Source organism: Penicillium cataractarum, assembly GCF_028827025.1.
Source record: "Penicillium cataractarum strain IBT 29864 chromosome Unknown utg000007l, whole genome shotgun sequence".
Classification (NCBI taxonomy): domain Eukaryota; kingdom Fungi; phylum Ascomycota; class Eurotiomycetes; order Eurotiales; family Aspergillaceae; genus Penicillium; species Penicillium cataractarum.
The window spans coordinates 1,604,503-1,631,791 of NW_026622743.1; the positions used below are offsets into that span (position 1 = coordinate 1,604,503).

Below are 27,289 nucleotides of genomic sequence, written 5' to 3' on the forward strand. Positions count from 1 at the left end.
AATAGGTCTTCTAAGGTGCCCTTGAATCTAGGAAGAAGTCGTTAATGGCTGATTTACAAAATGTTAGAGGCTAACGGACTCTATTATTCTTAGATACAGTCCAAGAAATTACAGAAGTCGTTCTTCTACCTCGAAACTCTGCTTCATGTCTCGAATGAACCATTTATCTGCCGCTGACTTTAGAATGCCACTACGAGAATCGTGGGAATTTAATGACAACACTAGGTGCCACACGTGCAATACGAACATGAGGCTTCCATGATTGATGTTTGAGGATACAACAGCGGGGGCGCTAAGCTGTGAACAATAAAACTAACCGGATATAGTAATTAATGTACTTCATTGCCATGTGATCGGTAATCACGTGCCAGAGGCAAAAATTACGGTACGGTATCTTTACAATCCAGGCGGTGTGCTGCCGATCCACCGCCGACTCGGGGGGCGGCAGAAGTGCAAATTACAGGGACAGGGTCTCGACTTCGACCACGTTCGCCGTTCCCGATACTTCATCTCGGCTTCTCACTACACCTCGACACTTAAACCCCCTTTTCTTTTCTCTCAGAGTCTCTTCACTCGCCCACCATGAGTGCCTCCAAGGCGGAGTCTCAAAAAATCTTTGAGAAGCTGAAGCTCAAGCCCGCAAACAAGGTGCGCACCAACACCCCGCCTCCGTCTGGCCGTATTGCGGTTTATATGACCATTGTCCACTAACGGCCTTCTCACGAGTAGCTATGCTTTGACTGTGGCTCCAAGAACCCGACCTGGTCGTCGGTCCCCTTCGGCATCTACCTCTGCCTCGATTGCTCGGCCCATCACCGCAACCTGGGTGTCCATATCTCCTTTGTTCGATCCACAAACCTCGACCGTATGTATTCTCCGCCGTCGTTGTTTTATTCGCCGACATCGACAACCGAATTTTTGCTGATGGGTTTTATACAGAATGGCAATGGGAGCAGCTGCGAGTGATGAAAGTTGGTGGAAACGAGTCGGCGACTAAGTACTTCCAGTCTCATGGAGGATCCGCCGCGTTGGCGAGCAAGGACCCCAAGACCAAGTACACATCTACTGCAGCTGTCAAGTACAAGGATGAACTGAAGCGACGCGCTGCGGCGGATCAGCAACAGTTAGTACATCCAACCCCTATTTCGGTTCTTTGTTACGAGTCGGCGGGATGTTGACAGCGCATCATTTTTAGATACCCCGGTGAGGTTGTCATTACGGATATTCCTGCAGGCACTCCCTCAGACGGCTCCGGCACCCCTGCCGGTGACCAAGATGACGACTTTTTCTCGTCGTGGGACAAGCCCTCCATCAAGCGTCCGAGTAACCCTCCTTCCCGCACTGGAACCCCACCTGTCGTCAGCCGCACTGCCTCACCCTTCCTGAACGCCGGCGCCGGCGCCAATGGCTCTCGATCGAAGTCCCCTCTGTCTGCATCCGAGGAGAAGGCTGCTTCTCCTGCCCCGACTGCAATTCGCGCAAACGCCGCTGCCCGCAAGATCACCACAACCAGTGCCGCGAAGAAGGGCGGTATCCTGGGAGCTAAGAAGGCGCCCAAGCTGGGTGCCAAGAAGGTTGTTGCCAGTGATATCGATTTCGATGAGATGGAGCGCAAGGCCAAGGAGGAGGCAGAGCGCATTGAGAAACTGGGTTACGATCCCGAAGCCGAGCAGGCTGAAGCCAAGGCTGCCGCTTCCACCCCAGCGATCACCTCTCCTACCCCGATCAGCCCCAGCCGAGCTGGATTTGGCGCCACTGGTAAGACTCATGAGCGCAACTCGAGCGATGTCGAACGATTGGGTATGGGTATGAGCAAGCTTGGCTTCGGTCAAGTATCGAAGCCCGCAGCCCCCAAGAAGCTTGGCTTTGGAGCCGTGGGCCCTGCCAAGTCCAATGTGGATGGTATGTATCATGCATGAAATTGGTGTAATGAACCTGGACTAACACGCTTAATCAGAGGAGGAACTTGCCCAGGCGAAGACTCGCTTCGGTACCCAGAAGGGTATCTCTTCGGATGAGTTCTTTGGCCGTGACCGCTTCGACCCTAACGCCCAAGCGGAAGCCAAGCAAAGACTTACTGAGTTCGATGGTGCCACTTCGATCTCCAGCAATGCCTACTTCGGCCGGCCCGAGGATGACCTTCCTGCGATTGATGACGGTTACGGAGACTTGGAGAACGCGGCCAAGGACTTTGTCCGACGCTTCGGCATCACCGCCGGTGACGACATTGAGAACCTGTCGCATCTCGTTGGCGAGGGAGCTACGAAGCTTCAAGGTGCTATTCGAAACTACTTGAACAGCTAAATGCGAGGCGAGCACGTTTCCCAGATTACCCTATGTTCCGTCTCATCGCATACTTAGCAAGCTCATTGATCCCCCACTCCTAACCATTCTATTCTCCGTGATGCGTGATGATATCCCTCTATCTGCCTCAAACTCTTCGTCATCACTTCCCATAGTTTCTTTCTTGTTTCCCATCATGTGAAAAGACCCTTGGGTCAAATCGGAATTGCGGCCTTGCGTGATTAATGATTGACCTGACGATTATCTTTCCTTGTGTTCTCGCTTTGACCCAATTGCGCATTTTCGCAGCAACAAGATTCTTTTCTTTTTCCGTTCCATGTTCTTCCCCTTCTACGTTTCCCTTTTTTTGCGTGTGTTCTGGTAGGATTTTGAGTTAATTGAGAAAATACATGGCTCTTTGTTTCGAAGCCTTTTCCTTGTGATGTTATACGGCTATAGACAAAAGTGCATGGCAAATACATAAAGATCAATGCCAAGATATGACGGCTCGTATGTTCTGATAGGCTAAACATCTTAACCGACGATATGCCTCGGTCGTCTCACATTTCTCGATATTATAATCTTCGTATCTTCCATACTCAGCCACAACTCCGCATGTAAACCAGCACCTCCAGATTTTGGAAACCCCCCATCGAAAACTCCATGATGAATGAAGAAAACACCTCGCCCGATAATGCAATGTTGAAAGAAAAAGAAAAGAAACTCACAAAGGCTTGGAACCTACCAAGCCATGACAAGTATGTACCCCCACGATCAACTCAGACGCGATAAATCGCATCAGCGACCTTGGCCACCTGCCACATCTCATGTACATCATGCACACGCACAATATCCGCACCACCAGCAACACTAGCAGACACCGTCGCAGCGGTACCCCAAACCCGCTCCTTGGGCGTCTTAACACCAGTAATGTGACCAACAAACCTCTTCCGACTCGGCCCCATCAACCAAGGGAAACATTCCAACCCCTCAGCACCCCTCAACCGATCCAAATCCCGCAGAATCTCCAAATCATGCGGCTGATTCTTCGCAAAGCCCAACCCAGGATCGAGAATAATCCGCCAGCGCCGAATCCCCGCGTCCTCGGCCGCGGCAATGCGTCCGCGTAGTTCGGCGGCTACCTCGCTGATCACACCGCCAGGGTACTCGGTTAATTTGGTCATGGTCTGCGGCGTGCCGCGCATGTGCATCAGGATAATGGATTTCCCGATACGCGCGGCTGTAGGGAGCATGTCCGGGTCTAGCAGGCCGGCTGAGACGTCGTTGATGATATCTGCGCCGGCGGCGCAGGCTGCTTCTGCGACGCGCGCGCGGTAGGTATCGATGCTGATGGCGATGTTGGCTGCTTCTGGGATGGAGGTGCGGATGTGGGTGATTGCTGGGACGACGCGGGCGATTTCTTCGTCTGCGCCGACGGGGATGGAGCCGGGTCGGGTGCTTTCGCCGCCGATGTCGATGATTGTTGCGCCAGACGCGATGAAGTTGCGTACTGTTTCAGTCAGTTGGGTGAAGTCGGTTGGGGAGTGGGTGCCGCCGTCGGAGAAGGAGTCTGGGGTGAGGTTGAGGATGGCCATGACGTGGGTGTTGCGGGTGGGATCTGTGGCGTGTAGTGATGGGAAGGTCGTGGAGATTGGTGTTGTTGAGTGAGGTGTAGGCTCTGGTGGTGGGAGAGCTTTGAGATAGTCGTTGTATGTTTGTGTATTTTTGCCTTGCTGAGGAGGTCGTTCATGTGGGATTAATCTGGGTAAGTAAGGATGGATTGCTTCCTTGTTGCGAGGGAAATAGACTTGGGACGTACTGGCAGAGTGGCCGCAGGACAAAGTCTCGCTCTAACATGAGCTTGTGTGGAACATCGAGACGTTCATGCGAGAATATCTCTTGATCGTATAGTAGAATGTCCAGATCAATTGAGCGCGGGCCCTTGTCGATCAACTTCTTGCGGCCCAGGGCATTCTCGATAGACTGAAGAGTATCCAAAAGCTCCATCGGCCCAAGAGTAGTTTCAACCTGTCAATAGTCAGTCAATTTGTTGATATAATCAAATGCAAATACAAATAGATATCTTACTTCACAGACACCATTGATGAAAGTATCTTGTTCCAACACATACATCGGTGTCGTCTCAAAAAGCGAGCTGGTCCTCTTAACTTTGATATTGGCCTTGTCCAACTCAAGACAAGCCTTTTCAATCATTTCAACTCGATCACCCACGTTACTCCCCAACGCGATAAACGCGCGGTGAACTTGAGATCCACCCCGAACCGAGTTCATCGTGGACTCCATGCGCGGCTCTGTTCCGCTCGAAAATTTCCTAGCAAATGCTTTGAAGTGCGACAGCGGGGTTATACGCTTCGATTTGACATTTTCAGCGCGGGGAGATACATGCACTGGATTCCCCATGGAAATTGGCCCTGCTTGAGTCTTAGTATACGTGGTTTTGGCAAGTAATAGGCGCGATACAAGGAGGTCCAGAAAGAATGCGGGGACATGCTGGACTTTTTTTTCCTGACGCGATACAGATAAATGACAGATAAGGCCGGTATGGCCGGGGGGAGCACCTACTTGAGACCTCGATGGGAATTGTGCTATACCTATAGGTAACAAGTTAGAATCTGATCCCATATTATTGAATATGACTCGCAAGATATGTAGAGACTTACCTGTTTGTCCAAGACCCGTTCAATGGCCGAGCGTAGTACCTCGACGCGTCCGGAGACCCCGGCAATAACGGGAAGCTGCTAGCCGATCGCAATGCTCGCCATGGATGCGTAATGCCACGAGAACCAGTGTGTAAGGAAGCTCCTTGGAGACGCAGAGCCACGGAGCTCATGCTGTTGAGAAGAGAATGAGTCGAGAACAAACCCAAAAACCACTGGGAGCTTAAACTCTGGGAGTCGTCCACTGGTACTCGGTACTCTCGTCCGGTCTGGTCTCGTGCAAGTCATCCGTCATTTGTGGTGGCCTGCATGCCTGAATGCCTGAATGCCTTGCACACCTGAAACACCAGGCATCCAGGTGGTCTGATACCTGGTCTTACATAAGCCCAGCCCCACTGCCGCAGCAATCCGCACCGGAACCCCCGCCCGGCTAAGCCCAGCTGGAAGTGATGAAAGGGACCGAGGCATTTTGGGAGTGTCTGTGACAGGCCGAGGAGTCGCCTCCCTTTATTTAGGGCCCTTGCTTTTCCCCAGATTTTACTTTCCCCCCATCTCTCTATTCTTGCATCACATCGCATAGCATCATGGCTTCCCCTCGTGAGTTTCCAGCTGCTTTTACTCCTATTACTCGTTGTTTAACCTCATAACATCGTCACTAACTATGTCTCCGCCACAGAGGTCATCCGTACTCCCATCACCGATCTGCTGAAGATCAACCACCCCGTTCTGCTGGCTGGTATGAACGTGGCCGCCGGCCCTAAGCTGGCTGCTGCGGTCACCAATGCCGGTGGTCTGGGTGTCATCGGTGGTGTTGGCTATACTCCGGATATGCTCCGCGAGCAGGTCGCCGAGCTGAAGAGCTACCTGAACGATAAGAACGCCCCCTTCGGTGTCGACCTGCTCCTCCCCCAGGTCGGTGGCAGTGCCCGTAAGACCAAGTAAGCATGACCTTTATCTGTGGAGATGATCCAAAAGGACAGCGAAGCTAACGAGCTGCCCCTACCTACAGCTACGACTACACCAAGGGCAAGCTCAACGAGCTCGTCGATATCATCATCGAGAGCGGTGCCAAGCTCTTCGTCTCCGCCGTCGGTGTCCCCCCCAAGGCTGTCGTCGAGAGGCTCCACGGCGCCGGCATCCTCTGCATGAACATGATCGGCCACCCCAAGCACGTCCAGAAGGCCCTCGACGTCGGCGTTGATATCATCTGCGCCCAGGGTGGTGAGGGTGGCGGTCACACCGGTGACGTCCCCACCACCATCCTCATCCCCACCGTGGCCAAGCTGGTCCAGGGCCGCAAGAGCCCTCTGACCGGCCAACCCGTGCAGGTCATCGCCGCCGGTGGTCTGTTCAACGGTAACTCCGTCGCCGCAGCCCTCATGCTCGGTGCCTCCGCCGTCTGGATCGGTACCCGCTTCATTCTGGCCGAGGAGGCTGGTGCCCCCGTTGCCCACCAGGAGGCTGTCCGCACTGCCGGCTTCGAGGATAACATCCGTACTATTATCTTCACTGGTCGCCCCCTGCGCGTCCGCAAGAACCCTTACATTCTGAACTGGGAGGAGAACCGCGCCGAGGAGATTAAGCAGCTTACCGCCAAGGGTATCATCCCCGTCGAGCACGACTTTGAGAACCTGCCCGATGATGTTGATGATGACACCCTGGACAATGCCCGTCCTTTCCTGATGGGTAAGGTCGCTGCTGTTGTAAACGAGAAGAAGTCTGCCAAGGCTATTGTTGATGAGCTCGTTACGGATGCTGCTGCTCTCCTGAAGAAGGGTAACCAGATGGTTTCCAAGTTGTAAATAATGATCCCCCCCTTTTCGTTCTTGTTTCTACTTGCCATAAATTGGCTTAAAGAGGTGTACAATTGAAATTCAGCCTCCTCAATAAACTGATTTACTTCCATTACAATCACTATCATCATAAAGTAGTAAAGGGCTGAGGAAATATCTGTATTCGGTTGGTGCAGCCTAAGCTTTGGGAGTGCTAAGAATGGATGATACATGAAACAACGTCAAACTTTGAGCTTCTCCTTTCAACGTTCACCATAATCAATTCTTTCATGTTTCCCCCTCCAGCCAAGTAGAAGATTCAAAGACAGACCGGTGGCTCTCACATGCCAGAATCGATCCGGAGTGGATGATTGGTTGGTGTGGGGCTGATGGATGCCGGAAGTGGAGGGTGTGTGGAGGTCTTTCGTATGTGTGCATGGCCCGAGTAGTGTCGGGGTGTATGTTTTTGTGTGGGAGTCGACAAAATGAAAAGGAGTCAACTGATACATCATCTAAATATGCTGAGTTAGTCTGGGCAAAGGAGTCCAAAAATATCGGGGCCACTCACGTTTGACAGATAGAGAAGGAGTCAATATGAAAATCCGAATTGATGATGAGATGGATTCGCGGATAGCCGAGAGAATGAGTATCCGGACAGATGAGGCCACAAGTGATGATGCCGGCGGGTGATGACAGTGATTGAAGGTCAATGTGTCATGTCGTCGGCATGACTGAACTCCTTCTGAATTTGTCCTGACATGCAAACTGGTTGGCCAGCTACATGACGCCTGTTCAGAGAGAAGATGAGCCAAACCGTAGATGGGTTTGTGTCTGCCTTCCGTTGCTGGAAGGGTGAAGACGATGACGTTTGTTTGAAGATCAACCTGCTGGACTGTGAGTATCTAAAACAGCAGAGTGCAAATGAGGAGGCTGAGATGTGTGGCAGTGGTGAATTGTGAAATTGTATTCGACCACGCCCTACACAGGTTCGACAACAAGTTCATTGTCCATCGAGGCTCACTCAAGAGCGTTAGTGTAGGCTCCTGGGAAGATAAGAATGTCAGCTGGTTGTGGAAAGATTGTAGGCGGAACTGTGTTCGTACCTATGGCTTTGACTCTGCAGGCCACCAAAAGATGCTGGAAGGCAGCGATGTCATGAGATGATGTTGGTCAAGAAGGACAGTGATCGAAGATCGATGTGTCCAAAGATGAAGGAATTGTAAAATTGTAATGGACCTTTTTCTCGAAGCAAAGACTGCCAGCAGAATGCAAACTAGGAGGCTGAAATGTATGGCAGTGGGAACGCTCAGTCATCCTCAGCTTTCTCCCTTGGGGGTTACCGATGTGGGGACTGGCCAACCACCCCCTACACAGGCTCGACAACAAGTTCATTGTCAATCGAGGCTCACTCAAGAACGTTAGTGTAGGCTCCTGATCAGAACATTAGCTGCAGTCCAGGATGGCAAGAGTGTATATGAGTCATTACCTATTTGTTTGAATCTGCAAGCCCATGATGGACTTCCTTTGGAGGTGAAAGGCTCCAAGGCAAAGACGTCAGAAGAGGTGTGGGTTCAACAAGCCAGGCGGCGGAAGGTCTTGTTGACATGACACGAAGTCGACACGGTGTATGAAAAGACATGTCAGGTGGGGGACACAAGTCTTGATAGAAGGGACGTGTCGTGTTGTGAGAGACATGACATGGTGGATGAGACATGTCGTTGTTGAGATGTGTCATTGTTAAGACGTGCCTTCATAGAAGAGACATGTCATGTTGTGAGAGACATGTCATGTTGTGAGAGATGTGTCATGTTATGGTAGAGACGTGTTGTTGTTAAGACGTGTCATGGAGACGTGTCTTGATGGAAGGGTTCAGCAAGGATGGAGGCCCATGTCAAGGTGGAAGTCCAAATAAAGTTGAATGACAGAAGGGTGGGCCAAGAGGAGGTGGGCCAAAGTCTGAAGAAAGTGGAGAGGAGTTGGGGAGTTTACGAAGGAAAAAATCTTGGGAGACCCTGGGTGAAGAGGAGATATTTATACGTTCTAGGGTTTGGAGGTAATCAGCCCTAATGTTCTGATTCCCAAACGGGGTGTTTGCTTGTCGTTGATGGAAGGAGCGATTATCGTGCCTTCCTAAACGGGAAATGTGTTTGCCCTCATTCTTGGACAGAGCCAGTCATGTGATGGGCATGTGACTAGGGCAGAGCTGGCACAGGGCTGTCCCAGTTATCAGAACAGCTGTGTATTGCCCACAGCTTCGAGGGCAAAATTAATGGACTCTTAGACCAGGACTTGTAGCTTTACCAGAATGACATGTACAATTTGAAATATAAAGCCACTGCAAGAACGAATCACTCAGGAATTTTGAATGTTAGATCTGGCCAAGAAGATGTTATTCAAGGTACCGAACACGACATTCATGCCCGTCGAAATATAGATCATGTCTCCTCTGCATAGAACTATAAATTGGATCACGCGATTTCTTTTGAAAACTTAGAGATTCCCAAATGATTGACTAAATATTCTCCCAACCAATCTACTAACTAATGTGCCAACTAATGTGCCAACTAATGTGCCAACTAATGTGCCAACTAATGTACTAACCCTTCAATATGGACAACCGGTTGACCTACATCAAGAGATGCTACTATCTCCCATGAGAGGGGGCAAGAGAGACATGGATGAGAATATGAGGGAGGCCCGTCAACAAGATTGCCATCGGTCTAACCATGATCAGAAAGTCCTATGCGTGGAGTTCGACCAGCTCCGCGGAACCTCTTGTTGAAAGTCAGATACCTCAAAGGGGATTTGTGACTGTATACGTGGAGGGTCATTTTACTCGTGTCCCAGTAAAGCCTGTTCATGTTGATAGAAGCTTCTCGATATCAATGTGATGTTTGACGGCTATGGACCTGAGCGTGTTCGGGAGGCCTGGATGGCTGACAGAGGGGCTCTCACATACGAGACCAGGTTTTGGCTCTCAAAGTACTTGATCTGTCACAACTTCGGCCCAAGGAGGGACATGAATATGGAATATTAGAGAAGGACACGTTAATCAGTCATGTATTCTATGCTGAGACAGTATTGTTAGAGAATGAACGGCGATATGACTAGACGATATGAGCTTGTATTATAGCGCTGAAAGTGGAGTCCACTCATCATAGATTACGATGATCCTCAGATCGCTGCGGAGGAGATCATTAATACACCCGCACATAGTTACCAGCGCATAACAATCAATGCATATGCCCGGGTGCAGTCACCAAACCGAGCGCCGAGGCCGAACCCGAGAAGGCAGGCAGATCCAGCACCCGATAACAGGGTCCCGATCCTTCGGGGAGCTCCGACACCCTGGACAGTGGGAAAAAAGTCTCGGCATCATGACTGGCAGCATTAGCAGATGGCTTGCATACGCAAGAAGCAAAAACAAGCATGTTAAGGGTTGGTTCTGGATGGATCGGAAGGATCCCCTTGGCATCTCCGCACTGGGCCGCAGGGCGCATCGAGATATGTACAGATGGATATGTAGAGATGTTTAGATTGAGCAATGCTTTACGATATAGGATTGCTTGAAAATCCGGGGATGGGGGCTGATTGCACCAATGGTGTTGCGGACGGTGATCTCCGCTCTGGATGGTGGTATACCTTTAGAGTTGGCGGGAGGGGAAATATCCTAGTCCTACCTACAAACAAGGAAATCTGGGGCAGACAGATGCGGAGAATCAGCGTCTTGCATGAGAATGTTCTCGCGGGTGGCCGACCGGTTCAACCTGCTGGATCAGGGACCAGGGAGGCTACGGATGGCGTCTCGGAGGGGGTTTCCTTGACGAGTGAGGATGCGACATCAGCCTCGGATGAATAATGGTTGAGTAGGATGGCATGGGGTCAAATTGAGTTGCGGCATGGGCCTCCCCCGCACGAGGATGACCGAGTCATTATGGTTAGATACTGGGCATTCTGGTCCTGCCCAAAAAGGGAGGGTGATATGCGAAGGTCAAGCTTTCCAAGTCGGCGGTTCCCGTACGATGCAGCGTGTTCGAGGCTTGGTTGAGTTTGAGGTTCTTGGCCGGTCAGGGGGGTGTTGCCAAGGATAGCAGATAGAGAAGTCTCCGTATGGGCATTAGAGCATCGCATAATAGCACTAGTCAGAGCAAGTCAGCCAAGTTACAGCTATCAGAGCGTATCTCAGTAAGATCTCGCGCGCACGGCTCTTATCGGTGGTCCGACCGGCCAATGCGACCGGAAGCGAAGAGCGAAAGGGTAAAACCGCGGCTTGCTGATAAGCTGGACGAGCTCGGCTAAAGAGCTCATTGGATCTCGATGGAGTGTGGAGGGTCAACGTGGGATTCCGACCGTTTCACTGGACGAACTGCTCCTGACTCGCTGGATAGACCCACTGTGCCCATCCTTGCAAGGCTTGTCATTTGCTTCTTTTCTGGAATTTTTCTAATTTTCCCCTAGGGCCCACGCGACAGGTGCCGGCTATCTTTTTCTCCTTCGCCACTTTGTCGCGACTGGTGGGCCGTGGGGCGACGCGCACTCTGCACAAGAATTTTGAGCGGGCTGACACTTTCGGAGTTCGGGAAAGTCGACTATATAACTTGCCTCTCCCTTGCAGTGGAACCAAGAAAAAAAAAAGAAGAAAGATGTGAACGGCTTTCCTTTTTTCCCTTTCCCCCCTCCAATTCCAATTCCTTTCCCCTCGAGCCAGCTGTGCTCTTGATTCCTCAACCCTCTCCTTCTGTGGAATAACGTCGCGTGAACTTTTTTTTCACGGTTTTTTCTGGTTCCTCGAACGAAGATAAAAACCTCTTCCATCATGCGCTCCAAGTTCGGATTGGGCTCGCGTGCCGACGTCGAGAAGGGCCCCCAGGTCGATAATACCCTCGCCTACGACAGCAACAGCAACGAGAACTATGACAATGTCAGCGATGGCGCGGTTCCCGGCGAGAGCTTCGAGTATGGAAACTCGCTCTACGCTAAGCTCCAGCGCATTGCCGGCAAGTTCAACATTGAGCAGCGTGGAATTGAGCGCGTGCCTGAAAACGAGCGTACCGATACCTCCTACGTCAATATCGGCAGCATGGTGTGTTGACCTTTTGCGAGCTTACACGGGATATACTTTTGGATACCACGTGGGAGCCCCAAGTCTTGGGGAACTATGCGACTGACTAGAATCCTCCTCCAGTGGCTGGCGGCCAACATGGTCGTGAGTTCCTTCGCCATTGGCGTTCTCGGCAAATCGCTCTTCTACCTGGGCTTCGTCGACGCTATCCTCGTCTGCCTGTTCTTCAACCTCCTCGGTGTCTTGACCGTCTGCTTCTTCTCCTGCTTCGGTCCCGCATTCGGTCTGCGCCAGATGGTGCTGTCTCGCTTCTGGTTCGGCTGGTTCCCCGTGAAGTTCAGTAAGTGGCTCTTCCCCACAGAGCTTGTCAATCGGAATTGGTAGAACTAACATGGCTTCCTCCTCCCATAGTCGCCATCCTCAACGTCCTGGCCTGCGTCGGCTGGTCCGCTGCCAATGCCATCGTGGGTGCGCAGCTGCTGAACGCTATCAACGGTACCGTCCCTGGTTACGCCGGTATCCTGATCATCACCTTCTGCACCCTCTTCATCACCTTCGCCGGTTACAAGGTCGTCCACAAGTATGAGAAGTACAGCTGGATCCCCACCTTTATCGTCTTCCTCATCGTGCTGGGCACCTTCGCCCACTCTGGGGACTTTGTCAACATCCCCATGAGCGTCGGTACCTCCGAGCTTGGCGGGTGTCTCTCCTTCGGCTCGACCGTGTACGGCTTCGCTACCGGCTGGACCAGCTACGCTGCCGACTACACCGTCTACCAGCCCTCCGACCGCAGCCGTCGCAAGGTCTTCCTCTCGACCTGGCTCGGTCTGATCGTCCCCCTGCTCTTCACTGAGTTCCTGGGTATCGCCGTGATGACCGCAACCGCCCTCAACGACGGAAACAACAAGTACGCCACTGGCTACGCCGAGTCCGGTAACGGCGGTCTGATCGGTGCCGTCCTCGAGCCTCTGGGTGGTTTCGGCAAGTTCTGCCTGGTCATCCTGGCCCTGTCCATCATCGCCAACAACTGCCCCAACATCTACTCCGTCTCCCTGACCCTGCAAGTCCTGAGCCGCTACACGCAGCGCGTGCCCCGTTTCATCTGGACTTTCCTCGCCTCCTGCGTCTCCCTCGCCATCGCCATCCCCGGCTACTCCCACTTCGAGACCGTCCTCGACAACTTCATGAACTTCATCGCCTACTGGCTGGCTATCTACTCCGGTATCGCTGCGGCCGATCACTTCGTCTTCAAGCGCGGCTTCCGCGGTTACCGTCCGGAGAACTACGACAAGCCCGATAAGTTGCCTGTCGGTATTGCCGCGTCTGTTGCCTTCTGCTTCGGTATCGCCGGTATGATCACGGGTATGAGCCAGACCTGGTTTGTCGGACCGATTGCCAAGCATGCTGGTGAGCTGCCTTACGGTGGTGACGTCGGTTTCGAGCTGGGCTTCGCTTTCTCCTTCGTTATTTACTGTGCTTTGCGGCCGCTGGAGATTCACTTCTTCGGTCGGTAGTCTGGCACGGGAGTTTCATGTATATATTGGGATTTGAATGGGTTGGGAGGGTCAAAACCTTGTGATTGATGGGAAATCTTTGGGATTGTATTGGATATAATAGTTAGTTGCATTGCATTTATTGCATTGTTTTAGTGGAATAGCTCTTATAATCGAGCCTGCATTTGCATTATTTGCAATCTTATCACTTTTTCAATTCGTATCTTTCCCTCTTACAACGCCTTTATTTCCCCAGGGCACCCTTTCAACGACAGCAGGTCAAATCCAAACACAGACTCCCACAACCAGTCTTACACTGATTAATCGCCCTCTCAAGACTCTGCCTCCTCTTGGCACTACTCTCGCCTTCTCCAATCCCAGTATCCACCCCCGAGCTATGCGTTGATTGGCCCGCAGTCGAAACTTGTCGACTAGTATGAATCTCCGGTTGAAGCGTCACAGAATGAATACCGTATGCATGGAAACATTCCCGAATTGTCTTGGCAAGACTGTCAAAGTCGAGAATGATATCGCCGTCTAGAACGACATGCGCAGAAGCAAGGGACTTGGTCTGGTTCAGGCGCCAGATGTGTAGCTCGTGCACGGCCAGGACGCCGGGGACTTGTTCGAGGTCATGCTTGACGTCGTCGTGGTCGACGCCCCGGGGTGCGCTTTGGAGGAGGATGAGTCCGGAGTGTTTGACTGTTCGTAGGTTAGTTTTCTGCTTTTCAGAGTATTTGGGAAGTGTATTCTCGGGGAGGACATACTAAGTGGGATGGAGGAGAGGAAGATCATAATCGCGATACCCATGCTTACGGCTGGATCGGCGTAGAATCGACCACCGTAGTTGGCGAACCAGATCACTGCTGCGGCGATGATGACACCAAGGTTATTCGCGCAGTCGCCGATGACGTGGAGGAGCACGCCCATCATGGCGAGATCTCGGTGCGGCTTAAGGGAGGTGTTCTGTTTATTGACATGGTGTTTATGGTGGATGTGCTAGTTGAGTTAGTTACTGGAATGACTGACGGCCTGGAAAGAGAGGGGTTTACCTTTCCATCCATCAGACCGACTGCGTCTGGATCTGTGTCTGTAGAGGCTTCAGGGGCGGAGCCTTCGCCACTATCTGTGCCATGACTATGGCTATGGTCGTTTCCGTGGCTGTGGCCGTGGCTATGACCATCGCCGTGATCATGGCCGTGGTCTGCAAGCTCGTCAGAATAGGTTCAACCTAAGTACTATCGATGGGACAACGTGTCGATCATACCGTGTAAGAAGAGGATGCTGATGAGATTGAGGCCGAAGCCTATACACCCCATTATCAAAACGAACTTGGGATTCTCAACCTCTGTACATTGTTAACATCATCCATGGCTATTATAATCGTAAAGGAACCCACTCTGTAAGGAAATGAACCGCTCGATGGATTGCAAGAAGACACTTATGCCTAGACCAAACAGAAGGACTCCATTGAAAAAGGCGCCCAGAAGCTGGATTCGTTGCCAGCCAAAGGTCAGTGCCTTGGGAGCCTCCGTTCTTTCGGCAACCTGTAGAAATAAGTATATTGCCGTTCGACTTCTTTGAAGGGTACTCACGATGGCGGCCACAAGGGCGATGATGAAACCGACCAGATCATTCAGCTTGATGGTGTCAGTACAGTTTCTCCTAACGACTTGTCCTGTAGATATTCAGCTCAAACATACATAGTGAAAAGCATCTGCCACCAAGGCCAGAGAATGTGTGTAGAACCCGACTATGCAGGATGTGATTAGCTTCAAAGTTTATCGCCTAAGCCTTTTTAAGGTCCAGCCCAGTCTCGACTGCAAATGGAGTGATGAATGAAAGAAAATACGTACTCGAAATCTCGGCAAGGAAGAAACAGAATGAAATGCCGATGACGACACTCAGCCGCTGGATGCGAGAGATTTTCAACATCATGGCTGGACGTTGTTGGTGATTGCGAAGTTGTGGAGTGGAGAGAGCGTGGGAATATCAAGAGGGTAGAATTAAGGTTTCTTCAAGAAGCTGGTTTTTCCTCGGCTCGTGTGACTCGAGCTAACTAGCCTCAAAGGGGGCAATAGGGCAGTTACGCATCAAGGATAAGAGCAAAATGATGTTTATTGGTCTTCGCTTTTTTCATACAAAACAGAGAAGAGAGTTTGGGAAAGTAGAAATTACTGGAGGACTGTCCAGGGCTGCCAAGAACCCTCAGTCTACTGTACGCTTTGTTGACTGTGCTGTGGGTACCCGCGACGATCAAAAAAGCAAATCCAATAAAAGACTCGTCAGGTCCAATTATGTCGATGGATTAAAGTCTCTCAAGAAAATACCAGGGCCAACCAAATGTCTACGAGCTTCGCCGAGGCGAGGTATTTGTGCCAGCACTTGTCCGTATTTGATCGGAATTTACTCAGAGCCTGGTGGGTACAACCCCGCCAAGACGCCAGTCGCCCTGAGCGATTTACGCGTTTTTTCCAATTCGAACCAACTAAATATCGATGCCGATCACGCTCAGCCAGCCTATTTGCTTGCATATATCACATCTCCTTCATCAGACATCTTGATCATGAACCAAATAGCCCAAGCAACCTGCCTTAGGCAAGCAAAATTTGCCACTCTTCGCGGCCCCCTTGGACATCGATCCTTTGCCAGCTCCTTTACAGCACGAGCCTGCCAATCAAAACAATCCAACAAATCTAACTGCCAGAACACAAAATCCTCTACTCCGGAAAGCTCTCTATCAACATTTTCTAGAGCATTTTGGGCATGCCGTTCAACATGGAGGAGGGCTGGTATCAACACCCTACGTTGTCTGATTGGCTGCACAGTCGGTGATTTCTCCGCCCTATGGACACTACAGTCTTATTATCCAGAACTCGGAATGAATACTATCATGCTAGCATCAAGTGCGTCCTCGCCTCACCTCTGCCAATCTAAAGAGCAATCATGCTAATCCTCAACTCTAGTGGCTTCGGGTATCACAACATCTATCATTCTCGAGACAGTCCTACTCCGCCGTGGCGCTGATCAGCTCTCCTGGACTATGGCTGCCCGGACTGCGATGGGCATGAGCATGGTATCTATGCTAGCCATGGAAGTCGCAGAGAACGCCGTTGACTACCATTTGACTGGTGGAGTTGTTGCATTCGAGGACCCGAAGTTCTGGATAGCGGCCGTGTTGTCGATAGGGGCTGGGTATTTGGCTCCGTTGCCATATAATTACCTGCGTCTGCGGAAATATGGCAAGGCTTGTCATTGAAATGCGGATATAATCGTCATGGCTTTACCTTTGACTGTGCCAATTCAAAAACTATTGACTGTTCCTTAATTCCCTACTTCGATCGGCTTAAAGAAGCAAGACATGTGAATTCAGGCTAAGCGTGATTGAATTATCATAACGAGAAGTTCATTAAAAAGAGTACTTGCTGTATGCTGGATGGAATGGTGAGGGTGATTGAGTGAGTGGAGGGCCTTGGAAGGTTAGGACTTTGTGTGGAGGTAGCAGCCTAAGGAAAGGAAGGAGCGGTGATGAGGAAGGAGCGAATATGGGCAGTTCATGACTCTCATGAGAGTTACGCATAACTCTCACGAGAGTCATGAACTTTGAGGCAGGCTGGAACCACGTGACTCGCCCAAGAGTCGTGCGATTTCCTGATCAACCCATCGAAGCTGTGCCATGATATTTTCGCGGGTCTGGCGTAACTTTTGAAGCCTTCGTTCCACATCACTCTGTCTTAGAGGAACAAATTCCGTAGGTGCTTGATCACGGAAACTGCATCGATCTCCATGTCCACCCCAGTGACAATTTGCACAGTCAGGAAGCCTCCCTGGGACAATGACTCACGAGGCAAATATCCCCCGGCCTCTCTGGCAGTGATTGCAGGCTTGATCTGGTACTACCCGGGCACCAGTTGTCTGTGCCAGGAGCGCCTCCACGTTCTCGTTCCTCCATCCAACTAATCGGTAGAACCCTGGACCATCGTAGGACCGGGACTCGCGCAAAACAGGTTCCCGGTAGAGCGCATTTTCGCGTAGTGCGTATAGTCGGCTCGACGCGTGGTGCCTATTACGGCTTCCTCTGCTCCAAGGGTTTGCGAGTGCGGCATTAGCCCAGTAACCTGGCTCATCTTCATCGGTAGGCCCCTCCCCATCTCTTCTGGTAAGAGGACGAGGTATATCGGAAGTGTCGGACGGGGGGGGGGGGTGGGCGATATTGGTGGGAAGGGTCGAGATTCATGACCGACTGATCGTGAGCTTCTTCCCTAGTGTTTGATGCGCGTTGCATACCGTTTTTGGATAAGGAGAAGTGTTGGAAGTAAGTGTTGGAAGTTTAGTCTACGCAGGCAGATCAATGTGGAAACTTCCTACTTTGTTTTCCACCAGCGTCTCTCACTGTGGCCCTCAAGGTAACACTCTCCAACCTCCCTTGCCTGACCTCACATCTCCCCTCTCTCTTCCATCTCCGACCTCCAACCTCACATCTCCCGTCTGCATCTCCGTCAACCATCCACTTCTCACTTCTCACACCTCATACCCACATCCACATCATCCTCCAATACAACGAAATGGACACCACCCAGGGACAGGGTGAGGATCAGGGTCAGAATCTGACCCCTGATCCAACCCAGGACCCCCCCCCCCCCCCCCCCCAGGACGCCCGTCAAGGCGCCTCTGAAGACTCCCCTCAGGCTGCCGAGTGGGCACTCACGAGATATGCAACATCTCGCGGGTATGGAGCCCAACTGCCGGAGTAGTAAGTCTCCCATATTGGATGAAAGTGAGGCATGAAACTCATATGATCAATAGTTTGCCCGGTGGGCCTGCCAACGCTGTTCAAATCGGTGCGCCCTTCAGAGTCCCGGTGGCCGAGGGAGGGGGTGAAGATAAGCCTCCCGGGGATTGGGCCAGATATATCTGGAAGGCCCCGTTCAGTGTTGCTCGACAGGGAGACCTCCTGAAGGGCCACCTCGCCGAGTTGTTGAAGAGCGAGCCGGTCCGGGAGCTCATCCCGCGCGAGCGCTACTTCACGAGTGCCCGGCGCATGGATGAGCTTCTCCGAAACAACGTGGCAAACGTGGAATCCGCGGCAGTATACTGCCAGGGCGAGATACAGACAGACGAGGATCGATGCAGAGACTGTGTGGAGAGATATGGCCCTTGGGTATGCTACTCCTTTCTAGTACTTTAAGACTCAGTTGGAATGGAAGTGGCTGATAAATTAAATCCAAACTGTGTACGACTCGCCAATGGAGAAGGGAGTCTACAAGCCTGCGCGAACTGCATGTGGAATGGAATGCATGAGCGATGCAGTTTCTGGAAGCCTTCCCCAACGACCCCTTCGACCGGAAACTGGGGCCACCAGCGAAACAAGCCTTCGGTCAGCAAGAAGGCCGCTGATGCCGCGTGGAAAGAGTTGAATCACGGGCTGGACACGATCCAACAGCTTCCCACCCGAGGTGCCCAAGCTTGTGCCGATGAAGACTGGTCTGTGGTAGATGCTCTGGTGGATAAGCAAGGAAACCACTGGAAGACCATTCAGCACGCACTGAGCATTGTCAGCCAATTCCACTCCCCCAAGCCGAGCTTGCCGCAGCAGCCCGAGGGAAACTGAATCAGCATAGTTCATAGCGGCATCTGCGACATTTTTTTTCTCACATTGTTTTTCGCACATGGTTTTGATTTCGATACTGGATACAAGCTGTCTGCGCGCCCAAGGACCCGTTGTGGGTAGTTTTAGCAGAGTAATTGCGTTAGCGGCTTAATCTTATTCATTAAACGACCCCCCCTAAAAACCCCCGATCACGCTGGTCGCTTTGCTTTCGCTTAGTAGTAGAAGTAGTTAAAGTAGGAGGGGTAGTAATAGTAGGTAACTAATTTATTAACTAATATGCCAACTAATATGCCAACTAATATGCCAACTAATATGCCAACTAATATGCCAACTAATATGCCAACTAATATGCCAACTAATATGCCAACTAATATGCCAACTAATGGGCCAACTAAACTACTAATCAATCTGCTCACTAATCTTGAGGAGGGTTCTGCGGGGTGCCCTGGGGCGAATCCTGGGTTGGATTCGGTGTCGGATTCATCTTGATGAGGATTGACGAGAGGTGGGAGATGGCGGTGTTGATGGAATAGAGGTTGGAGATAGGATGTTGAAGATGGGAGGCTGGAGAGGATAGATTAGGAGAAGAAAGAAACCTTGCGTGTTTTCTCAGTGATCCTAGTACGAGCGCGAGTCCTGTGCTTTACGTGGAAGGTATTGGCGCGTTTTGTTCAAGTTTATGGACTACCCGCTGGCTCCTGTTACTAACGTGGTCAAAACTACATTTGTCATCTCCATCAAACCCATAAATTCAGGAAAGAAAGGAAAAGTCTCTTTCTTGTGTTCTCTGGCTCCTCGCCAAGGCCCATCAACTGTCTCACTGCTAACTGGGCTCCTCGCACACCATAATCCATACTCACGGTGGTCTCATCTGGTATTTCCACAAATTGGCCGATCACAGCAAGATTGGTTATCCCTTCTGGTATCACGTTTGGACGATCTCCGTAAGCCCGAGGTAATAGTGATGCTGTCATCCGTGGCATCACACATGGGATTGTGATGGAGTTTTTGAGGATTGATTGTGAGAGGAAGCCGAGGTGCCACAACAGTTCAGTCATTATTTCCTCCCCGGAACAATTGAGCATCGGCTTTTTCACAAAGCTACCCTCACGTTCTGGACAAAGGCCATAACCCCAGAAAGTCTGTATATTGCCGGGTTGAAGGGGGAAAAATGGTTGATGTGGGATACACACGCTGATCTTCCAACTGGAGTCTTTTAAATAGACTAAGCTCCCTATGCCAGGCTCGTCACATGTCAATTTGACGAAACGGTTAAAGAAATCAGCATCCTTGAGCGTAACCGTGAAAGTCTCCAACCTAGACTCAGTGACCCGAGTGCAGAAATTATATGGATCTCCGAGTGTAGGATGCTGCGTTCGTATATTTAGCCACAGTGACCAGTTTTCATCCAACTCGTTTTCAGCTATCATCGTCTTTGGAAATGGCGGGCTTTTGTTGGTACCGCTCGACGAGCCTGACGTGTTAGATCCGAGAGAGACGATAACTATGTCATCGGCACTGACAGTGATTGTTTCCCGGGAGCTATCGCGCAATACATGAATGGCTGAAACTGTTTCTGTACCGTAGTCTGAATGTGTCGCAATGTCTGTAACCTTGGTGCATAGTCTGAAATCGGCTCCTTGCCTTTGAAGAAATCGAATGATCGGCATAATAATTGATTCAAATTGATTGAACTGAGTGCAATCTAGGGGTTTCTTAGTGTTCAAGTTCCGAAACTCGTAGAAGTATCTTTGAAGGCATCGCCTGAATTCGGCTGCACTGTGCCACGGCTGGAAGGTAAATCTGTTATTTCATCTTAGCATTGTGCAATGACCCAATTTTTGTGGATCGAGTGGCCCACATAGTAGAGAAAGCAATCCAGAATGTGCTGTCGAAAAAAGGTTTGTTGAAAATCTGATTGATTTGCTTTCTGGAAAGGCTTTCCTCGGATCTCAATAGGAGCATCGTCAACTTCATTCGGTCTATTAGGGCTAGGCCGAGGTTCCTAGCGTCCATTCTCCTTGGTCTTTGATCTCCTTGGGCCAAGACGTGTGTAACAGGAACATTTTGGCAAGCTTTATCCTCATAATACTTTTCGATGTCCTTCAAGACTGTCCCTCCAGAACCGCTTGTGGAAGGCACCAAGGCAAGCAGCTTTTTCATGCAAACGTCACTGAAGCTTGGCAGACATCCAGGTCGATGATCGTATCCGATTAGCGAATCGCCAGTACTGGTAATTCCATCTCCAGGGGTATCTTGAGACTCAAGGATATGGATCTGAGAGGCAGGCACATTGGCATCCAAAATCAAATGGACAGCCGATGCCAATGACGCAATACTGCTTCCTAGTATCCAAGCGTTGACCTTGCCAGGCGTCCGACGGGCTTGGGCTGGGACAGCATTCTGTTGACGAATCATCTTAGACGAGATTCCCGATCGAATGAATATCCACAGATTTAGTTTCTGCGCTCTGATATTTCTTTTGGGGTGGATTTCTGTCGCCTGTTCTACACCCGGAATTGCCAGAGGGATAGATTCAAGAGAGTGATGACGTGGTGCCCCAACGAGTGCAAACAAGCGTTCAGATTCCCTCTTCCTTTTTGGGTTTAGCGTCTGGACTCAGGCAGCAGATCCCCACCACGAACCAGTTCCCCAGACTGGTTACGGAATATTGATGTTCCAGCATCGTCACCTATACGGATTTTTAGTTACTTGTTCCCATGCCCGCCAGGATGACTAACGCAAATGGATCACGCGACACAAATGGATCACGCGACACAAAAAAGCGTCATAGAGAACTGGTTCGGGAATCAAAGAGTATCCCTGTTCAGATGCATTCTCAATGCATGCTTGGAAAGATCCTCGGAAAACACAAGGATAATCTCGCATTATGGAGTCAGCAGGCAACGGACCACATCTAGAAGTAGGACCTTCCCCTACTCTTCCTGGTAGCAAAGGTGCTGACACTATTTCCTAAGCTGTTGTCTGAAAGTGAGAAACGTCACTTCAGCAAGTACGGAAAGCTGCCGCATGGAGGCTTACTCGGTCAAAAATGCAAGGTACTTTGAATATAGTCTATTACGACACGTGGTAACTAACAACTGGGAGGAACGGACCTATTTTGACTCCGGCGATTACGCTCTTTCCGCCGCTGATCGCGTGACCGATAACGGCGCTATTCGAACAGGAAAAGCACATCCTCATCGGGACAGCATTTCGCATCCTTATGCCCCTATCCCAGCCGCTAGTAACGTTAACAAGGATGCCACCGAAGATCTGTATAGGAAGAGTGCGAGTCCCGAAGAGAGTCCTCTCCTCCAGCAAACCAATATTGAAGATGCAGAATCCTCAAATAAGGATGGACAGGATAATCTTGTCTCTCAAGAAGGTTGAAATCAAATTATCGCATTGAAATTAAAATGAATCAATGTGCCATTCAGCAGAACAGCATGAACTGCACAACATCCCATAGGTATTATTATATGCCCTCTATTGTGAGGTGATAGCTGGTTATGGAATCGTGCTTGATTTACAAATAAGGCCCTTGAGACTGTTGGGCTTATGTACTTTATCTCCGGAAATTGGCGTCCCTTTGCATTAGTGTTTGAGAATCTATCAGAGTGTAGGTGGTGACACCGATTTTCGGAAGCAGTGTACAGATTTTTAACTCGTGTGTGGATGATATAACTGCTTAACTAGGTCCGAATGATGGAAATGCGTATTGTTCATTGCAAGCACGGGTTTTTGATTCCGGCTATCTCCCACACTGCTGGAGAAGTCGGCCCCGGGGCCTTTGTTGCTCCTAGAACCTCCAGTACGGTTACAGCACCCACACCGGACTTCCGAGGGCCATTGGGATTTGGATGCCGTTGATCGCTGGATTGACGACTTGCTTGGAAACCATGAATCAGTGAATACACTACTTCGGTTTCACCAGAAAACGTAGAAGACATTTATCGGACTCTAGGCGGTGACCATAAAGTCGTGGTTATACACACAAGACGATAGTGTGTATAAGGATTGGTAAATACTCAATGTAGTGTCTGAATACACGGTTATGAGTCTATCGGTCGTGCGCACTTCTAAGAAGGAGAAGTACCACGATTGTGGAAGAGTACCACCGATCTAGAAGAGAGATCAAAAGGGATGATAAACTTGATTCAATTTAACTAGGTAACATAGCAGTTTTTATATCACAAGAAACATAGCAAAAGATCACATGATAAATCAACAGAATCAGAGTGTTGAGAGTCTCTTGCTTAGGTAGGCAATCATATGCGAGATCGTTGAGGATCAATCTGTTAGATCTTTATAGAAGAAGATCTATATGTAGAGAGGGGTTATATGAGTGGGTCCTTCGTCATGTGACCCCACAACATCCACATGTTGACAACATTGTACTTGTAAGCTATCTATCCTCCTGAAATGATTTTTAACTTATGCCTACTCTCTCCTGCTCAAAATAGAACCAATAAATTGAAGACCCTTTGGAACTCCTCAACCGTCGTTGTATGGATCTAAATGAATGTTATTCATAAAAATCTCGATCGCAAACGGCCAAAAGACTGCTCGAAGCCACCACTCTCAGCCCTCTGGAAGTTCGACTTGCCGAAGGAAAAGGATCATAGAAATTTAGCCGCGTGAAGCCATAGCCGCAGCTGCAGGACATATAACTCTTCCGCTCCGGCTTCGCCTAGGACTTCCAGTTCCTCGGTCATTAAGCTTCGTACTATATGTTACGCGTTGCCGACCGGTCACTGTGAGTTAGAATGTTCACGGGTTATGCTTGCCTAATTCCAACTGCGGATTCCAAGAGTATCTCTCAATCGTACCGTTGCCTCGCGAGGCCTTACTGCGGGATGGATCCTGTTGAGTATCTTGCAGAACGTGCCAGAAGTGCGCGCCAAGTAAGTCAATCACTAAGTGTTACCACTGAGTGAATCCCCTACTTGTAGGTTGGGTTGTCTTGAAGGTGAACTGTGAAGTGCAAAGTACTAAAGGTAGTAACCGAGTAACAATGTAGGAAAGGTGCTGTCCTAGTAACTTGAATGATTGATCGCGAAGAACTAAATACATGATGCGAAATGAGTGTCCTTATATATCTAGCCCTTCCTACTCCCGACCTACTCCCTGGGAGTAGATCTGGAGTCACCGTATACCCCATCGCCTACTCCTTGGAGTCACGCTGGGAGTATATCCTTGGCGTCACGTGTGGTTTTACCGGGTCCTTGCACTTGTGGTGTAATCTGGGTGTTGGTAAAATGGTGGCCGTTTCCTGCGTCGCGCTAACCGTCTCATGGAGTAAGCGGGTATTGGTTGTGACGGTTAGCCGTAGGCCGTTTCTGGCTTCCGCCCAGAGTGTCTGCCTTGGGGCCCTGCCGGGGCTCGCCCAAGTATACCGAAACGCACGTGACAACGCTAATCCTTAGCGTCCGTGGGATGATTGGCCCTCCGTTGTCCTCAAATAACTGCGGCCCCCGCGCCTCTTGAGGTCCGTAACATCATCCCCTCCTTCCTTGTCCTTTGTCCTCAAAGGATTTAAACGTTGGCCTCTCCCCCTCAGGTAAGTGCATGTTTTTCTTCTTTTTCTGATTTCCCCATCGGCCATGTCCCCCTTGCAACATGCCTGTTGATAACAAGACTCGCAAACAAAATAGGCTCATCCAATACCAGTCCATTCTGACCAACGGGTCCGTTTCCGAGTCGCCTTGCGAACATTGTCTTTCCCGTGGTGTTGATTGTGTGATGGACTCGAAGCACCGTAATTGTGCCGAATGCACCCGTCGCGGTCGCAAATGTGCGAAGAAGTTCCACAGCGAGTCCGAATGGCAGAAGGTGCTTCGTGAACAGAAGAAAGTTGATGATGAGCTCGCTCAAGCCGAGCAACAACAGATGGAAATAATGATGAAAATTATTCGTCTCCGCAAGCAACGACAATTCTTGCGAACTCGTAATGATCGGATGTTGAGTCACGATGCCGAGATAATGGAGCAGTTGGATGCTGAGGATCCTCTCAGTGCTGAGGATCTTGCGGAGCTGGATCGTCTCGCCGATGCCGAGGATGCTCGCGCTCTTGCCGCCACGTCAGAGAATCCTACTCTGACCCAGATGCTGGAGATGAATCCGATGTCGCCGTCTTTCTGGGGCGACCTGGGCCTCTCCGTGGGTGGCGTTGGTGGAACTGCCGAACCAGCCGGTGGCAGCCCATCAGGTTCTCGATAGGTTCCCAAGTGTTCTCCGTTGTATCGTATCCTTTCCATTTCACCAGGTAGTGAGGCTTTCCGCTGACCTTGTTCATGTTCAGGATTTGTTCGACCTCATATTCGTTTTCTGTTTCTTCTTCTACTTCCACATTGGTAGCGATTTCGGCGTTTTTGGGTGCTTTTTCCAATAATGAGACATGAAAGGTTGCATGGATGCGTCGCATGCCGTTAGGTAGCTTTAGACGATAATTGAGCGGTCCTATTTTTTCCGCGATTTCAAATGGTCCCAATTTGAGGTGGTCGAGTTTCGCGCTGGGTCGTCTGGTGCGAATGTTGCGTCGCAAGAGGTAAACTTTCTCCCCCTTTGAAAGTCCGGCGCCTCCTGGCGCGATTGGTCGTAGTAGAATTTCATGCGCATGTTGAGAAACTCGATGTCCCTTGACAGTTGTAGATGAAGCTGTTTCAAGCCAGTCGCCAATAGTCGAGATGACTCCGCGAGTGGTTGTTTTCCGATTGGTTCTCCGATAATAGTGGGATTAAGCCCATAATTTGCGAAGAAAGGCGTTTCTTTCGTGGTTGCATGCATTGCATTGTTGTATGCGAACTGCGCCATTGGTAGTAATCCTGCCCAGTCGTCTTGCTGGAAGTTCACGTAGTGTCGAAGGTATTGTTCTAAGGTCTGGTTGACCCGTTCCGTTTGTCCATTGGTTTGCGGATGGTACGCGGTAGAGAGTCTATGCTCGATGCCAAGTTGATCCGCCAGTGACTGCCACATGTTGGATGTGAACAGCTTGTCCCTATCCGAGGTAATCTTGCTCGGTGTTCCATGATTGGTGAATACATATCTGAGTAGTAGGTTGGCCATCTGTCGTGCATCGATGGTTTCCGTTGTCGGTATCATGTATGCATATTTGGTTAGTCGGTCGACGACTACCATAATCATGTCGTTACCCTCCGAAATGGGTAGCTTCGTGATGAAGTCCATGGTAATCCATTCCCATGGTTGTTTCGGTGTTTCCGCCAATTTCAGTTCTCCGTATGGTGCGTGTCGCGATGATTTGTTCCGTTGACATGAATCGCATTGTTGAATGTACTTTTTGACTTTTCTGTGTAACGCTGGGATGTAATAATTTCGTGTAATTTTCTCGATGGTCTTCTCAATTCCGTGGTGTCCTTGTGTTGTTTCGTCGTGGTGCAATTTGATGATTTCGTTTTGAAGGTTCCCAGGAACGTACACTAGACTGTGGATGTAGACTAAGCCGTCCCTGGTTAGTGCAGTGCTGTTGCCTAGGATCTTCTGTATGGATTCGTCATTGGTGGTTGCTTCTCGAATCCTGTCGATCCATTCGTCGTTTTGCAATTCGCTGGTTGCTGCGAGTGTTTGATGGTTGTAAACGATGTTTCCTTCCTGATCCGTGGTTAGGATCGCGGGTACTGCCTCCTTGGTTCCAAGTTCGTAGTCCGGTCGTCGACTTAGCGCGTCCGCTACTGCGTTCTCAGTCCCCTTGCAGTGTACGATCTTGAAATCGTATTCGGCCAGTGTTTCTGCGTATCTGGCTTGTCGTCGAGTGAGTTTCTTTGTTGTGGTGAAGTATGTCAAGTTGTGGTGGTCCGTCCTGACCGTCACAGTATGTTTTGCTCCTTCCAAGTATGCCCTCCATGTTTGGAATGCCGACACTATAGCCAGTAGTTCCTTGTCGTGGACATCGTAGTTGAGCTCTGCTGGGATCATCTTGCGGGACCAGAAAGCGACAGGTCTGAGCTTGCCGTCCTTTCCTGGTTGCATGAGTTGTGCTCCGAGCGCGAAGTCTGATGCGTCGGTTTCGATGATGATCGGTGAGTCGTAGTTGAATGTCGCAACAATTGCCTGTCCGGCTGGTTTGTTGTACATTCCTTTGAGTGCGGTGAACGACTTTTCCGCCTCGTCGTCCCATTTGAACGGTATTCCCTTTTTGGTGAATCGGTAGAGTCCGGCCGCATACTTCGAGTACTGCGGTATCAATTTCCGATAGTAGTTGGCAAGTCCAAGAAAGCTCTGTACGTCTTTGACGCACGTTGGTGTTGGCCATTCGAGGATGCTTCTGACCTTGTCTTCTTCCATCCCTAATCCGTCGGGACTAATGGTGTATCCGAGAAAACTGGTGTTCCGGACGTGGAATTCACATTTCTTGAGCTTGAGCGTGACCT

General features: G+C 50.3%; 10 protein-coding genes across 10 annotated transcripts; 7 read left to right on the top strand and 3 right to left on the bottom strand.

Annotated features, from left to right (window-relative positions):
• Positions 1 to 582: 582 nt before the first annotated feature.
• Positions 583 to 2,304, top strand: N7496_008230 (ADP-ribosylation factor GTPase-activating protein; the record flags this gene model as incomplete). Its single annotated transcript, XM_056701149.1, has 5 exons — positions 583 to 648; positions 730 to 865; positions 940 to 1,123; positions 1,196 to 1,902; positions 1,958 to 2,304. The coding sequence occupies 5 exons, from the start codon at positions 583 to 585 to the stop codon at positions 2,302 to 2,304; spliced, it is 1,440 nt and encodes a 479-aa protein (XP_056553212.1).
• Positions 2,305 to 3,062: 758 nt separating this feature from the next.
• On the bottom strand, positions 3,063 to 4,704 carry N7496_008231 (folic acid synthesis protein; the record flags this gene model as incomplete). The annotated part of the gene is made up of 3 exons (XM_056701150.1): positions 3,063 to 4,044; positions 4,103 to 4,311; positions 4,372 to 4,704. 3 exons carry the CDS (start codon positions 4,702 to 4,704, stop codon positions 3,063 to 3,065), a joined length of 1,524 nt encoding a protein of 507 aa, XP_056553213.1.
• An 841-nt stretch (positions 4,705 to 5,545) lies between these two features.
• Positions 5,546 to 6,763, top strand: N7496_008232 (NAD(P)H-dependent flavin oxidoreductase; the record flags this gene model as incomplete). The annotated part of the gene is made up of 3 exons (XM_056701151.1): positions 5,546 to 5,558; positions 5,638 to 5,899; positions 5,971 to 6,763. The coding sequence occupies 3 exons, from the start codon at positions 5,546 to 5,548 to the stop codon at positions 6,761 to 6,763; spliced, it is 1,068 nt and encodes a 355-aa protein (XP_056553214.1).
• Positions 6,764 to 7,536: 773 nt separating this feature from the next.
• Positions 7,537 to 7,897, top strand: N7496_008233 (uncharacterized protein; the record flags this gene model as incomplete). Its single annotated transcript, XM_056701152.1, has 2 exons — positions 7,537 to 7,688; positions 7,720 to 7,897. 2 exons carry the CDS (start codon positions 7,537 to 7,539, stop codon positions 7,895 to 7,897), a joined length of 330 nt encoding a protein of 109 aa, XP_056553215.1.
• A 3,652-nt stretch (positions 7,898 to 11,549) lies between these two features.
• On the top strand, positions 11,550 to 13,309 carry N7496_008234 (cytosine permease; the record flags this gene model as incomplete). Its single annotated transcript, XM_056701153.1, has 3 exons — positions 11,550 to 11,816; positions 11,919 to 12,135; positions 12,207 to 13,309. 3 exons carry the CDS (start codon positions 11,550 to 11,552, stop codon positions 13,307 to 13,309), a joined length of 1,587 nt encoding a protein of 528 aa, XP_056553216.1.
• A 244-nt stretch (positions 13,310 to 13,553) lies between these two features.
• N7496_008235 (cation diffusion facilitator family transporter) lies at positions 13,554 to 15,226 on the bottom strand (the record flags this gene model as incomplete). The annotated part of the gene is made up of 8 exons (XM_056701154.1): positions 13,554 to 13,990; positions 14,056 to 14,287; positions 14,341 to 14,492; positions 14,556 to 14,636; positions 14,688 to 14,835; positions 14,884 to 14,928; positions 14,992 to 15,041; positions 15,145 to 15,226. 8 exons carry the CDS (start codon positions 15,224 to 15,226, stop codon positions 13,554 to 13,556), a joined length of 1,227 nt encoding a protein of 408 aa, XP_056553217.1.
• Positions 15,227 to 16,169: 943 nt separating this feature from the next.
• Positions 16,170 to 16,547, top strand: N7496_008236 (DUF4396 domain-containing protein; the record flags this gene model as incomplete). Its single annotated transcript, XM_056701155.1, has 2 exons — positions 16,170 to 16,194; positions 16,255 to 16,547. 2 exons carry the CDS (start codon positions 16,170 to 16,172, stop codon positions 16,545 to 16,547), a joined length of 318 nt encoding a protein of 105 aa, XP_056553218.1.
• Positions 16,548 to 17,853: 1,306 nt separating this feature from the next.
• N7496_008237 (uncharacterized protein) lies at positions 17,854 to 18,899 on the top strand (the record flags this gene model as incomplete). Its single annotated transcript, XM_056701156.1, has 3 exons — positions 17,854 to 18,041; positions 18,095 to 18,426; positions 18,478 to 18,899. The coding sequence occupies 3 exons, from the start codon at positions 17,854 to 17,856 to the stop codon at positions 18,897 to 18,899; spliced, it is 942 nt and encodes a 313-aa protein (XP_056553219.1).
• A 737-nt stretch (positions 18,900 to 19,636) lies between these two features.
• Positions 19,637 to 21,317, bottom strand: N7496_008238 (oleate hydratase; the record flags this gene model as incomplete). The annotated part of the gene is made up of 2 exons (XM_056701157.1): positions 19,637 to 20,702; positions 20,761 to 21,317. 2 exons carry the CDS (start codon positions 21,315 to 21,317, stop codon positions 19,637 to 19,639), a joined length of 1,623 nt encoding a protein of 540 aa, XP_056553220.1.
• Positions 21,318 to 21,853: 536 nt separating this feature from the next.
• N7496_008239 (uncharacterized protein) lies at positions 21,854 to 22,292 on the top strand (the record flags this gene model as incomplete). Its single annotated transcript, XM_056701158.1, has 2 exons — positions 21,854 to 21,958; positions 22,008 to 22,292. Coding segments are annotated over 2 exons (390 nt in total), but the record flags the coding sequence as incomplete, so codon positions are not given.
• Positions 22,293 to 27,289: the final 4,997 nt, after the last annotated feature.